This window comes from Pan troglodytes, chromosome 18 (genome assembly GCF_028858775.2).
Source record: "Pan troglodytes isolate AG18354 chromosome 18, NHGRI_mPanTro3-v2.0_pri, whole genome shotgun sequence".
NCBI classification, from domain to species: domain Eukaryota; kingdom Metazoa; phylum Chordata; class Mammalia; order Primates; family Hominidae; genus Pan; species Pan troglodytes.
Window position 1 is genome coordinate 14,597,229 of NC_072416.2, and position 14,338 is coordinate 14,611,566.

Consider the following 14,338-nt stretch of genomic DNA (forward strand, 5'->3'; position numbering starts at 1 on the left):
ACCAACTCAGAGCCCTTTTCTCCCAGTGTTCTTTGCACTCTGCCCACACATCTGTTTCCAAGCCTGGCTGTGAATAACAGCGAACAACTTGGGGGCCAGGACTCTTTTCTACCGCTCCCTCCCTCCTCTCATCCTCCCTTCCTTCTCCCTTCCAGCCCATAAATATTTACCAAGTAGATATCATGTGTCAGACACTGGGAACATAACAGAGAACAAAACAAAAGTTCTCTTTCTTCGTGGAATTTACATTCAAACTTCTTATTTCTCTGTATGTTCTCAGCATCTAACTGAGAAGGTGCTGAGAACATACAGAGAAATAAGACATTGGATGGCTTGGCTAACACTCTTCTTTCTAGTTTTTCCTATGCATATACTAACATATATACATGATTTTTTTGCATGTAAAATATGTTTTATTGTTCTTTAAAAGGATTCAGGGTTTAGTTTTAAATCAGGCTGCACACCTTTCAAATCAATTTGACATCTCTCTCACTATGTCAAACTGGCTTCAGTTAGCAATACCTCATTAAATCTAAAAGAAAAAAAATTCTTTTAAGAAAATTCAGTTTTGAGAAAAATTAACATTACTCGGCCAGGCGCAGTGGCTCATGCCTGTAATCCCAGCACTTTGAGAGGCCGAGGCGGGTGGATCACAAGGTCAGGAGATCGAGACCATCCTGGCTAACACGGTGAAACCCCGTCTCTACTAAAAAATTAAAAAAAAAAAATTAGCCGGGCATAGTGGCGGGCACCTGTAGTCCCAGCTACTCGGGAGGCTGAGGCAGGAGAATGGCGTGAACCTGGGAAGCGGAGCTTGCAGTGAGCCGAGATCATGCCACTGCACTCCAGCCTGGGCGACAGACAAGACTGTCTCAAAAAAAAAAAAAAAAAGAAAAAAGAAAAATTAACATTACTCAGAATTCAAAACAAAGTGAGGGCTAATATTTCATGGTTCTTTATACATCCTTCTCCTCAATACAGAACCAGGAATGTAGCAGGCACTGGCACTGATACAGATGGACACTGCACATACACACACACACACACACACACACACACACACACACCCCCAGCCCCCAAACAACAAAATTCAGAGTATGTCAAAGGGAAAAGGTTTCTTATGGTATTGATAGAAACCCCTGGAGTAGGCCAGGTGCAGTGGCTCACGCCTGTAATCCCAGCACTTTGAGAGGCCGAGGCGGGTGGATCACAAGGTCAGGAGATCGAGACCATCCTGGCTAACATGGTGAAACCCCGTCTCTACTAAAAAATATATATAAAAAAAAATTAGCCAGGCATAGTGGCGGGCACCTGTAGTCCCAGCTACTCGGGAGGCTGAGGCAGGAGAATGGCGTGAACCTGGGAAGCGGAGCTTGCAGTGAGCCGAGATCATGCCACTGCACTCCAGCCTGGGCGACAGACAAGACTGTCTCAAAAAAAAAAAAAAAAGAAAAAGAAAAATTAACATTACTCAGAATTCAAAACAAAGTGAGGGCTAATATTTCATGGTTCTTTATACATCCTTCTCCTCAATACAGAACCAGGAATGTAGCAGGCACTGGCACTGATACAGATGGACACTGCACATACACATACACACACACACACACACACACACACCCAGCCCCCAAACAACAAAATCCAGAATATGTCAAAGGGAAAAGGTTTCTTATGGTATTGATAGAAACCCCTGGAGTAGGCCAGGTGCAGTGGCTCACGCCTGTAATCCCAGCACTTTGGGAGGCCGAGGCGGGCGGATGATGAGGTCAGGAGATCAAGACCATCCTGGCTAACAGGGTGAAACCCCGTCTCTACTAAAAAATACAAAGAGGCTGGGCGCGGTGGCTCACGCCTGTAATCCCAGCACTTTGGGAGGCCGAGGCGGGCGGATCACAAGGTCAGGAGATCGAGACCATCCTGATTGACACGGCGAAACCCCGTCTCTACTAAAAATACGAAAAATTAGCCGGGCGTAGTGGCGGGCGCCTGTAGTCCCAGCTACTTGGGAGGCTGAGGCAGGAGAATGGCGTGAACCCAGGAGGCGGAGCTTGCAGTGAGCCAAGCCATTGCACTCCAGCCTGGGCGACAGAGTGAGACTCTGCCTCAAAAAAAAAAAAAAAAAAAAAAATGCAAAGAAAAAAATTAGCTGGGTGTGGTGGCGGGAGTCTGTAGTCCCAGCTACTCGGGAGGCTAAGGCAGGAGAATGGTGTGAACCGGGGAGGTGGAGCTTGAAGTGAGCAGAGATCGCGCCACTGCACTCCAGCCTGGATGATAGAGCAAGACTCCGTCTCAAAAATAAAAAATAAAAATAAATAAAAAAAGAAACCCCTGGAGTCAACAGTCTATCTTAGCAGGTATGCCGTTTTGATCTTGAATCTATATGAAAGAATCTGTTGTCATGTACATGATATTTACATTTCAAATGGAAATAGGACCCACCTTAACAATATTCGATGACTAACCCCTACACCCGAAACTTAATAGTGTACTACGGCCATCTTTCTTTCTTTTTCTTTTTCTTTTTTTTTTTTTTGAGACAGAGTCTTGCTCTGTCACCCAGGCTGAAGTGCAGTGGCACAATCTCGGCTCACTGCAACCTCTGCCTCCAGGGTTCAAGCGATTCTCCTTCCTCAGCCTCCTGAGTAGTTGGGACTACAGGCACGTGCCTCCATGCCTGGCTAATTTTTGCATTTTTTAGTAGAGATAGGGTTTTGCAGTGTTGGCCAGGCTGGTCTCGAACGCCTGACCTCAGGTAATCCACCCGCCTCGGCCTCCCAAAGTGCTGGGACTACAGGCGTCAGCCAGCGTGCCTGGCCCTTATCGCCATCTTTCTTTGTTAGAACATAAAAATCTACTTCAATGTTTACATGTGCCCAGATGCTATTTGGGATCTCTCTGCCCCTTGGATTCTAAAAAGACTGACTTGAACCCCAAGTGTATTCCCTGTGGATTCTCAAGGTCAAGAGCACTAGAGTGCTCATGTTCTCATGGTCGCTTCTGGTCCCTGTTCAGGTCTCTGCTGAATTAATTCCATCAAATTTATTTAACCATTTGATGGACTTGGAGGAGTTCAGTGCTGCATTGAAAAACCTAATTCATTCTGTATTTTTTTTTCAAGGTGGAGTCTCACTTTATTGCTCAGCCTGGAGTGCAGTGGCGCAATGTTGGCTCACTGCAACCTCCGCTTCCTGGGTTCAAGTGATTCTCCTGCCTCAGCCTCACAAGTAGCTGGGATTACAGGCACCTGCCACCACGCCCGGCTAATTTTTGGGTTTTTTGTTAGTTTGTTTTTGGTTTTGTTTTTGTTTTCTTGAGACGGAGTCTTGCTCTGTTGCTCAGGGTGGAGTGCAGTGGAGCAATCTTGGCTCACTGCAACCTCCGCCTCCCAGGTTCAAGCGATTCTCCTGCCTCAGCCTCTCGAGTAGCTGAGACTACAGGTGCATGCCACCATGCCTGGTTAACTTTTTGTATTTTTAATAGAGACGGAGTTTCCCCATGTTAGCCAGGATGGTCTCAATCTCCTGACCTCGTGATTCACCCACCTTGGCTTCTCAAAGTGCTAGGATTACAGGCATGAGCCACTGTGCCTGGCCTGAGATACAACTATTTTTCTTAGTTTATTTTTTGCTTTCAGATCATCCTTTTATTTACTTTAATTTTATTTATTATTATTTTTTATTATTATTATTTTTTGAGATGGAGCCTTTCTCTGTGGTCTGGGCTGGAATGCAGTGGCACGATTCTCCTGCCTCAACCTCCCGAGTAGCTGGGATTACAGGCGCACACTAACATGCCTGGCTAATTTTTGTATTTTTAGTAGAGACGGGATTTCACCACATTGGCCAGGCTAGTCTCCAACTCCTGACCTCAAGTGATTTGCCCGCCTTGGCCTCCCAAAGTCCTGGGATTACAGGCATGAGCCACCACACCCAGCCTCATATCATCTTTTTTTGGTAAACAGTGCCTAGCATTCTATTGAATAGGCATACTATAATTTTTAAATTATAGTATAAATGTTAAGCAGTCTTTTATTAATAGGCATTTTGGTTATTTCCAATTTTTTTTTGCAGTTAAAACCCCAGCTCTTTCTAGTAATCTGCTTTGTATCTCTTTCATGCAAAATTCCTAAACGTGGAATTGCTTGGTTAAAAAATATTAATTTTAGGCCAGGCATGGTGGCTAATGCCTGTAATCCCAACAGTTTGGGAGAGTGAGGTGGGAGGATCACTTGAGACCAGAAGTTTGAGACCAGCCTGGGCAATATAGTGAGACCCCATCTCTGAAAAAAAATTAGCCGGTCGTGGTTGCAAGCCTATAATCCCAGCTACTGGGGAGGCTGAGGCAGAAGAATCACTTGAACCCAGGAGTTTAAGGTTACAGTGAGTTATGATTGCACCACTGCACTCCAGCCTGGGTGACAGAGTAAGACTCTGTCTTTAAAAAAAAAAAAAAAAGAAAGAAAAAAAAGAATGTTAACTTTAAAAAGACTCTTTTATGTATAATTGAGAAATAAAAATTTTTTTAAGAAGAAAAAAGACTCGATACATATTGAGTATTGGATATTATATTTAAAATAACTTTTTGCTAGGCTGGCTGTGGTGGCTCATGCCTCTAATCCCAGCACTTTGGGAGGCCGAGGTGGTAGGATCACGAGGTCAGGAGATCAAGACCATCCTGGCTAACACGGTGAAACCCTATCTCTACTAAAAATACAAAAAAATTAGCCAGGTGTGGTGGCAGGAGCCTGTAGTCCCAGCTACTCGGGAGGCTGAGGCAGGAGAATGGTGTGAACCCGGGAGGCAGAGCTTGCAGTGAGCTGAGATCACACCACTGCACTCCAGCCTGGGCAACAGAGCAAGACTCTGTCTCAAAAAAAAAAACAAAAAAACTTTTTGCTATTTAAAAACAACAAACTTTTATTGATTAAAAATAAATCCCTCACATATCCATCACCCATCAAATCAGGCTGACCTGGTATAATCTATACACGTACCTACATCTGCCTCTCCTGTATTATTTTGAAGTAATCCATTTCATCTATAAAGATTTCAGAATTTAGGCTGGGCGCGGTGGCTCACACCTATAATCCCAGCATGGTGGATTGAGGCCAGAAGTCCGAGACCAGCCTGGCCAACGTGGTGAAACCCCATCTCTACTAAAAATACAAAAATTAGCTGGCCGTCGTGGCACTTGCCTATAATCCCAGCTACTCTGGAGGGTGAGGCATGAGAATCACTTGAACCTGGGAGGCGGGGTTTGCAGTGAACCAAGATGGTACCACTGTACTCTAGCCTAGGTGACCGAGTGAAACTCTGTCTCAAAAAAAAAAAAAAAAAAAAAAAGGTTTTGGGATTTAGAGAGAGACTATCTTTGGATAAGAAACTTGCCATTCTGGCCAGGCGTGGTGGCTCACGCCTGTAATCTCAGCACTTTGGGAGGCTGAGGCAGGTGGATCATAAGGTCAGAAGATCGAAACCACCCTGGCCAACATGGTGAAACCCTGTCTCTACTAAAAATACAAAAAAAACCTAAAAATAGCCAGGCGTGGTGGCACGCCCCTTTATTCCCAGCTAGCTACTTGGGTGGCTGAGGCAGGAGAATTGCTTGAACCTGAGAGGCAGAGGTTGCAGTGAGCTGAGATCGTACCACTGGACTCCAACCTGGGTGACAGAGCAAGACGCTGTCTCAAAAAAAAAAAAGAAAAGAAAAAAGAAAAAAGAAATTTGCCACTCCTCCTCCCACCTCTTTCAGATAGTGGCAACGGAAAGTTACCCAATGATGCTTCTTGGGAAGCCTTCCACTGGGAGTATGCTTGGAGAGAAACGTTTAATCCCACTCCACGTATCCCCTCTGGAACTTGACTCTCGTTTTGCAAACAGGAAAAAACCGATCACCCACTTAGATGACTCAGCCAGCCCCAGGCCTCCTCTGGTCCACTGCAGAGTCCCCGAAGACCCAAATGCTTTGCCTCAGCCACACGTTTTCACTTATTTTTGATTCATTCCAAAGGCAGGCAGGAAATTGTCGCCAGTCATTAATCATGCATGAATCTTTCCTCTGCGCCTCTTCCATGAACAAGACCCATGTTGATGGGCACCTCCCTCTTGTGATCTTACCTTGATGGGCTCTGACAGCAGGTCGTAGGTGTCCCTCTCTATTTCACAGCACAGGTCACCAACACTCAGGGAGGGAAACTGAATTGCTCAAGCCCTGTAAGTGGGAGAACCAGGCCTTGAACCTGGCTCTGTGGGCTCTTAGTGGAAAGCCCACAGGGTGGGTTAAAGGCCTGGTTCCCACATTGCACTAAAAAATGAACACTCTCTGGAGTCCTGCTCTCAGTAGCCATCTGGATGAGAAATGATCTCTTGCCGGGAGCAGTGGCTCACGCCTGTAATTTCAGCGCTTTGGGAGGCTGAGGCGGGCAGATCACCTGAGGTCAGGAGTTTGAGACCAGCCTGACCAACATGGTGAAATCCCATCTCTATTAAAAATACAAAAATTAGCCGGGCATGGTGGCAGGCACCTGTATTCCTAGCTACTTAGGAGGCTGAGGCAGGAGAATCACTTGAACTCAGGAGGCGGAGGTTGCAGTGAGCTGAGATCGCACCACTGCACTCCAGCCTGGGGAACACAGTGAGACTCTGTCTCAAAAGAAAAGAAAAGAAAAGAAATGATCTCCTGCAGAATGCCCAGGAGGAACACTGACTGAGAACCAGATGCTCATGCTGGCATTGGAACCAGGCTTTTTGAGGTCCCCTCCTGAAAACCTCTTTTGCTCTTGGCAGGCTCTCAGTCTCCATGCTCAGTTGGCTTCACCCCAGGGGTACCAGGCACTAGGGGGTGGAGGACAGGTACCCTGCTGACCAGGCCCCCAGGAGGGCTCCACAGCTGGCCCTGCCTCCTCATTTAGGCAGCACCAATTGTTGCCAAGATGGCTATTATTTTTATTTTTAGTTAATTAATTAATTCTTCTTCTTCTTTTGAGATGGAGTCTCACTCTGTCACCGAGGCTGGAGTGCATTGGTGCGATCTCAGCTTACTGTAGTCTCCACTGCTTGGGGTTCAAGCGATTCTCCTGCTTCAGCCTCCAAGTGGCTGGGATTACAGGTATGTGCCACCACACCTGTCTAACTTTTTCTTTTTTTTTTTTTTGAGATGGAGTCTCACTCTGTCGCCCAGGCTGGAGTGCAGTGGTGTGATCTCGGCTCACTGCAACCTCCGCCTCTTGGATTCAAGCGATTCTCCTGCCTCAGCCTCCCAAGTAGCTGGGACTACAGGCGTGTGCCACCACGCCCGGCTAAGTTTTATACTTTTAGTAGAGACAGGGTTTCACCATGTTGGCCAGGCTGGTCTTGAACTCCTGACCTCAAATGGTCTGCCCGCCTCAGCCTCCCAAAGTGCTGGGATTACAGACCTGAGCCACCGTGCCTGGCCCTTAAATCAGTAGACTTTGAATAAAGGACACTGACCTTCATAATGTGGGTGGGCTTCATCCAATCAGTTGAAGGCCTAAAAAGCAAAGACCAAGATTTCCTGAAAAAGAAGGAATTCAGCCTCAAGACTGAAACACACACACCCTCTCTGAGTGTCTGGCCTGCCTGGCTTGCCCTGTGGATTTCAAACTCAGTACTGCAACATCCACTCTTACGTGGATTTTCAGTCTGCTGGCCTGCCCTACGGAGTTTGGACTTGCCAGCTCCTACAATTGCATGAAGCAATTCCTTAAAGTAAATCTCTGTCTCTAGCTCTGTATCTCCTTTTGGTTCTATTTTTCTGGAGAATTCTACTGATACTTAGATATTCCCCAATTACAGAATCCCCCACACATCCTGCCAACATCAGCTAAGCCGTGTTTTTGCAAACTCTCCCCAAATAACCTGACACAAATCCAAATCCTATGATGAGAACTTTCTAACATTGTCTTTATTGAGTCACTCAGGACTGACTACTTAACTTGTGGGGCCCAGTACACAGTGAAAATGCTGGCTGGGTGCGGTGGCTCACTCCTGTAATTCCAACACTTTGGGAGACTGTGGCGGGCAGATCACCTGAGGTCAGGAGTTCAAGACTAGCCTGGCCAACATAGCGAAACCTCACCTCTACTAAAAATACAAAATTAAGCTGGGCGTGGTGGGTGGGTGCCTGTAATCCCAGCTACTCAGGAAGGCTGAGGCAGGAGACGTGCTTGAACCCAGGAGGCGGAGGTTGCAGTGAGCCCAGATCACGCCACTACAGTCCAGCCTGGATGACAGAGCAAGACTCCGCTAAAAAAAAAAAAATCCTAGGCCAGGCATGGTGGCTCATGCCTATAATCCTAGCACTTTGGGAGGCCAAGTGGGGTGGATGGCTTGAGTCTAGGAGTTTGAGACCAGCCTGGGCAACACAGCAAGACCCCCATCTTTGCAAAAAATAAAGTTAAATAAAAAACCTAGCCAGGCAAGATGGCATGTGCCTGCAGTCCCGGCTAGTCAGGGGACTGAAGTGGGATGATCACTTGGGCTGGGGAGGTTGAGGCTGCAGTGAGCTTTGATCTCACCACTGCACTCCTGCCTGGGTAACAGAGTGAGACCCTGTCTCAAAAACAAAGTAAAATAAGAAAGCCTGTAGGTTGAAAATATTAAGGTTAAAGAGGTGGTAACAATCAGGGTTGGTTTGGGGAGCTGAGCTACCATGGGTGAGTGTTACGGGACAAGGGAAGGAATGAGACTTTGCACAATTATTGCAGGATCTGGGGAGGTGAAGATCTGGGAGTGGGACCAGAGGAGTCACCATCCAGTGGATCTAGAAGTCAGGAATGTCTGTTTGCCAAAGTGGGGCTCTGCAGGGGGAGCTCGTAGAGGGGTTTAGGTTGCCCCTGTATGGCTCTTGCCTCTGTGAATGGGCAGCCAAGCATTTGGTGCTGGGGCTCGGGCCGTGGCAGAAGCAGCTTTAATGGCTTTGGGAGTTTCCAGCACCACTTTGCTTCCTTAGAGCTGTGAGTGACAAGTGAAGCTTGAGGCTGGTGTGAGTACTGGATTCCTCACTGTTCTTTCTATGTCATGCAAGGGCAAACACAGCACTCTTTTGGTGATGTGATTACATCAGCACCTGTCTCAAAAAACTTTAAAAAAAATCCTTGTTTCAAAATCATGCTCCTAGCCAGGCACAGTGGCTCACACCTGTAATCCCAGCACTTTGGGAGGCTGAAGTGGGAGAATAGCTTGAGGCCAGGAATTCAAGACTTGTCTGGGCAACAGAGCAAGACCCTGCCCTTACAAAAAATTAAAAAGAAAAAAAATTGCTGTGCATGGTGGCGTACTATCGTAGTCCTAGCTACTTGAGAGGCTGAGGCGGGAGGATTGTTTGAGCCTAGGAATTCCAGGCTGCCGTGAGCTGTGATCACCCAACTACCTCTAACCGGGTGACAGAGGGAGACCCCGTCTCAAAAAAAAAATCATATTATTAAAAAAAAGTATTCAAACACTGCTAAAGATTTTTCAATGAAAAGTGAGTCTTTTTCTTTCTTTAGATTTTGTCTATTGCCAGAGACAGTCCATCAGTTTTCTTTCTAGCTTTGCAAAAAAAGTCTCCGTTTATGTCTGTCTATTCAGACACTACCTATTTTATTTTTTTAAATTTTATTTTATTTGAGACAGTCTTGCTCTGTTGCCCAGGCTGAAGTGCAGTAGCACACAACCATGGTTCACTGTAGCCTCAACCTCCTAGGTTCAGGTGATCCTCCTGCCTCAGCCTCCTGAGCAGCTGGGACCACAAGCACGCACTACCACACCTGGCTAATTTTTAAATTATTTGTAGAGATAGGGTTTCCCTGTGTTGCCCAGGCTGTCTCGAACTACTGGGCTCAAGTGATCCTTCTACCTCAGCCTACCAAAATGCTGGCATTACAGGTGTGAGCCACCGTGCCCAGTCTGTACTTTGTGTTTTTCACTTAGTGATTTATCTTTCGTATGAGAACACATCTGTCTCATTCTTTCTGATGGCCATAGTCTTCCATTGTGAGGCTCCCAGTGACGAACAGTTCTGTTGCTCTAGGCTCTTATGAATAGATGTGATGCCACAGTAAACTACATTGTACCTGAGATTTTAAGTACCTGAGCAAGTATATCTGTCAGACACAATAGTGTTTTCTTTCCAAAGAGTTAGCAAAGCTTTCTTCCCCTGGCTTCTGGCTTCCCAGGTATGGTTCCCTTTTTTTTTTTTTTTTTTTTTTTGAGACAGAGTCTCCCTCTGTCGCCCAGGCTGGAGTGTGCAGTGACATGATCTCAGCTCACTGCAACCTCTGCCTCCCAGGTTCAAGCAATTGCCCTGCCTCAGGCTCCCACGTAGCTAGGATTACAGGTGTGCGCCATCATGCCCGGCTAATTTTTTGTATTTTTGGTGGAGACGGGGTTTCACCATGTTGGCCAGGCTGGTCTCAAACTCCTGACCTCAGGTTATCCGCCCTCCTCAGCCTCCCAAAGTGCTGGGATTACAGGCATGAGCCATGGCGCCTATTGGCTGCCTCCTCTTCCTCACCACTCCTTAAATATCTACCATCTGGCTTGCATCAGGGACACACTCAAAGGCCATCAATGACCTGCTTCTTTAGTGCATCGCCCCTGATCTTCCTGTAGAATTTGACTCCACTCCCTAACTCAGGCTAAAATCTCTCCTTGCTTGACTGTTATGGGAGATTTTTTTTTCTTTCTTTTCTTTTTTTTTTTTGAGACACGGTCTCACTCCGTAGCCCAGACTGCAGTGCAGTGGCGCAATCTTGGCTCACTGCAACCTCTGCCTCCCAGGTTCAAACGATCCTCCTGCCTCAGCCTCCCAAGTAGCTGGGATTATGCACGCCACCACGCTTGGCTAATTTTTGTATTTTTAGTAGAGACTGGGTTTCACCATGTTGGCCAGATTGGCCTCAAACTCCTGACTTCAGGTGATCCACCTGCTTCAGCCTCCCAAAGTGCTGGGATTACAGGTGTGAGCCACTGCACCCAGCCTGGGAGATAATTTTTGTTCTCTCCCTATTTCTCTAATCATGTTTCTCCTGTCTCCTTTGCCTGTCTTCCAAAGGTCAGCAATCTGGCAGAGGCTGAGGGAGTGGAGCCTCCTGGGCCAGCTGCTTCAGCTTCTCCCTGTTCTGCCTAGGCAGCCTCTCCCACTTACCTCACCACCTGGACCCCAGAGGAATTTGAGGTTTTGATTAATATCTAAGTTCAAAATCTTTCCTAGGCTCAAGTCCTGCATTTAAAAAAAAAAGTATTTTTTTAAATTTCTGCATTTTATTTTCATGATTTTAGCATTTATTATGTACTACTTTAAAAATACAAAAAGAGGCCAGGCGCAGTGGCTCACGCCTATAATCCTAGCACTTTGGGAGGCCGAGGTGGGCGAATCACTTGAGGTCAGGAGTTCGAGACCAGCCTGGCCAACATACTGAAACCCCGTCTCTACTAAAAATACAAAAATTAGCCAGGCCTGGAGGCACGCACCTGTAATCCCAGCTACTAGGGAGGCTGAGGCAAGAGAATGGCTTGAACCTGGGAGACGGAGGTTGCAGTGAGCTGAAATTTTGCCACCACACTCCAGCCTGGGTGACAGAGTGAGACCCTGTTTAAAAAAAAAAAAAAAAAAAAAAGGTATGAGCAGTTGTATAATATGCTCTATCTGCCTCCTGGGTGGATACAAATAAAATAGGTAGGGTCTGAATAGACAGACATAAACAGAGGCTCTATTTGGAAAGACAGAAGACTGACAGTGGCTGGGCACTGTGGCTTACACATGTAATCTCAGTACTTTGGGAGGCTGAGGCGGGAAGATCACTTGAGCCCAGGAGTTCAAGACCAGCCTGGGCAACATGATGAAATCTCATCTCTACAAAAAAACACAAAAATTAGCTGGGCATGGTGGCATGTGCGTAGTCCTAGCTACTCAGGAGGCTGAGGTGGGAGGATTGCTTAAACCCAGAAGGTGGAGGCTGCAGTGAGCCCTGATGGTGCCACTGCACTCCAGCCTGGGCAATAGAGCAATACCCTGTCTTAAAAAAAAAAAAAAAAAAAAAAAGGCTGGGCGCGGTGGCTTGCACCTGTAATCCCAGCACTTTGGGAGGCCGAGGCGGGTCGATCACGAGGTCAGGAGATTGAGACCATTCTGCCCAACATGGTGAAACCCTGTCTCTACTAAAAATACAAATATTAGCTGGGCATGGTGGCGCACGCCTGTAATCCCAGATCATGAGGTCAGGAGATCGAGACCATCCTGGCTAAGATGGTGAAACCCCATCTCTACTAAAAATACAAAAACAAAATTAGCCAGACATGGTGGCGGGTGCCTGTAGTCCCAGCTACTCTGGAGGCTGAGGCAGGAGAATGGCATGAACCTGGGAGTCGGAGCTTGCAGTGAGCCGAGATAGCGCCCCTGCACTCCAGCCTGGGTGACAGAGCAAGATTCTGTCTCAAAAAAAAAAAAAAAAAAAAAAAAAAAAGAGGAAGACTGACAGTAATTACTACCTCTGGCAAGAGAGAGGAAATCCAGGGTAGGAAAAAGACTTACTTTTCATTGAAAAATCTTTGGCACTGTTTGAATACTTATTTTTTAATAATATGAATTTTAAAAACAAGAATTATCAGTGGCTGGGCGCGGTGGCTCACACCTGTAAACTCAGCACTTTGGGAGGCCAAGACAGGTGGATCACGAGGTCAGGAGACTGAGACCATTCCGCCCAATATGGTGAAATCCTGTCTGTACTAAAAATACAAATATTAGCTGGGCATGATGGCGCATGCCTGTAATCCCAGCTATTCCGGAAGCTAAGGCAGGAGAATTGCTTGAACCCAGGAGGCAGAGGTTGCAGATCGCACTACTGTACCCCAGCCTGGCAACAAAGGGAGCCTCCATCTCAAAACAAACAAACAAACAAACAAATAAATAAAAAATCATCCAGGCTAGGTGGCTCATGCCTGTAATCCCAGCAGTTTGAGAGGCCAAGCCCGGTGGGTCACCTGAGGTCAGGAGTTCGAAACCAGCCTGACCAACATGGTGAAACCCCGTCTCTACCAAAAATACAAAAACTAGCCGGGTGTGGTGGCGTGCACCTGCCATCCCAGCTACTCAGGAGGCTGAGGCCAGAGAATCACTTGAACCTGGGAGGTGGAGGTTGCAGTGAGCCGAGATCGCGCCATTGCACTCCAGCCTGGGCAATAACAGTGAAACTCCAGCTCAAAAAAAAAAAAAAAAAGAATAAGTTTTTAAAGGTTGGGGTGCTTGGAGGATGAAATAAAGTAGAAGGGATGGCAGGTTTCCTTGGCACACTCCTTGGGCCTTAAGAAAGTGTAAAGAATAAGAAAAATACAACAAAAGGAAAATAACAAATATCAATGTATCCACCACTCAGCTTAATAAAGAAAATATAATAAACACAGGTGAAGCCTTTTTTGTGCTCCCCTTCTTCCCCACCACTTACCTCAGAGATAATCACTATACTGAATTAGGAGTTTGCCATTTCCTCAAATTTTAATTGAGTCCTGCATTTTTGACAAACATCTGGACGTCTCTATATGGGTATTTCACTCAGTATGGTTAAAAGCAAATTCAAGCTGGGCTTAGTGGCTCACACCTGTAATCCCAGCGCTTTGAGAGGCCGAGGTGGGTGATCACTTGACCCCAAGTGTTTGAGAGCAACCTGGGCAACATGGCAAAAACCCATCTCTACAAAAAATACAAAACTTACCAGGCGTGCTGGCGCATGTCTGTAGTCCCAGCTACTTGGAAGGCTGAGGTGGGAAGATCACCTGAACCCAGGAGGTGGAGGCTGCAGTGAGCTGTGATTGTGCCACTGCACTCAGCCTGGGAGACAGAGTGAGACCCTGTCAAAAAAAAAAAAAAAAAAAAAAAGGCAAATTCAAGTGATCCATTTATGTAAACAGAAAAATGCACTATATAAATGTATCTATCTAGAATTCAGGGATCAGTGAAACAAAAGACATCGCATCGGCAGGTGTGTTTGCAACTTCTGGGATACACCAGGTGTTAGCGGTGATTACTTCTGGATGCTTGGACTGTGGATTTTTAAAATGGTTTTTTATCTGCTCATCTGTATTTCTAAATTTTCAACAACGGAACATAGATTATTGTATTATTATTATAATACCCCAAACCTATCTTCCTTTCAGCCCTCTTTCCACGAGCTCTTACCCTAAATGTCTCTTTTTCTGTCAGTGGCATTGTGAGTCTTCCTTAGTGCATCACCTCTGATCTTCCTGTAGAATTTTTTTTTTTTTTTTTGAGATAGAGTCTTGCTTTGTCACCCAGGCTGGAGCGCAGTGGCCTGATCTTGGCTTACTGCAAACTCCGCCTC

The 14,338-nt window shown here is 46.3% G+C and overlaps 1 protein-coding gene across 10 annotated transcripts in view; it reads right to left on the reverse strand.

The window, feature by feature from the left end:
- The window catches only part of NPIPB2 (nuclear pore complex interacting protein family member B2), a 49,011-nt gene that overhangs the window by 22,795 nt on the left and 11,878 nt on the right, over window positions 1-14,338 (reverse strand). For 2 of the 10 annotated variants that reach the window (XM_054668874.2, XM_063796688.1), the window contains exon 2: window positions 7,470-7,509. The exons of 1 other annotated variant lie outside the window; for it this stretch is intronic. In XM_054668874.2, the coding sequence (XP_054524849.1) occupies window positions 7,470-7,493 (24 nt within the window). In that variant the 5' untranslated portion in view covers window positions 7,494-7,509. Of the gene's footprint in view, window positions 1-6,116; window positions 6,213-7,469; window positions 7,534-13,711; window positions 13,848-14,175; window positions 14,327-14,338 lie in introns of those variants that run through there. 7 more of the 10 variants (XM_054668868.2, XM_063796686.1, XM_054668866.2 and 4 more) reach the window with 7 other exon arrangements.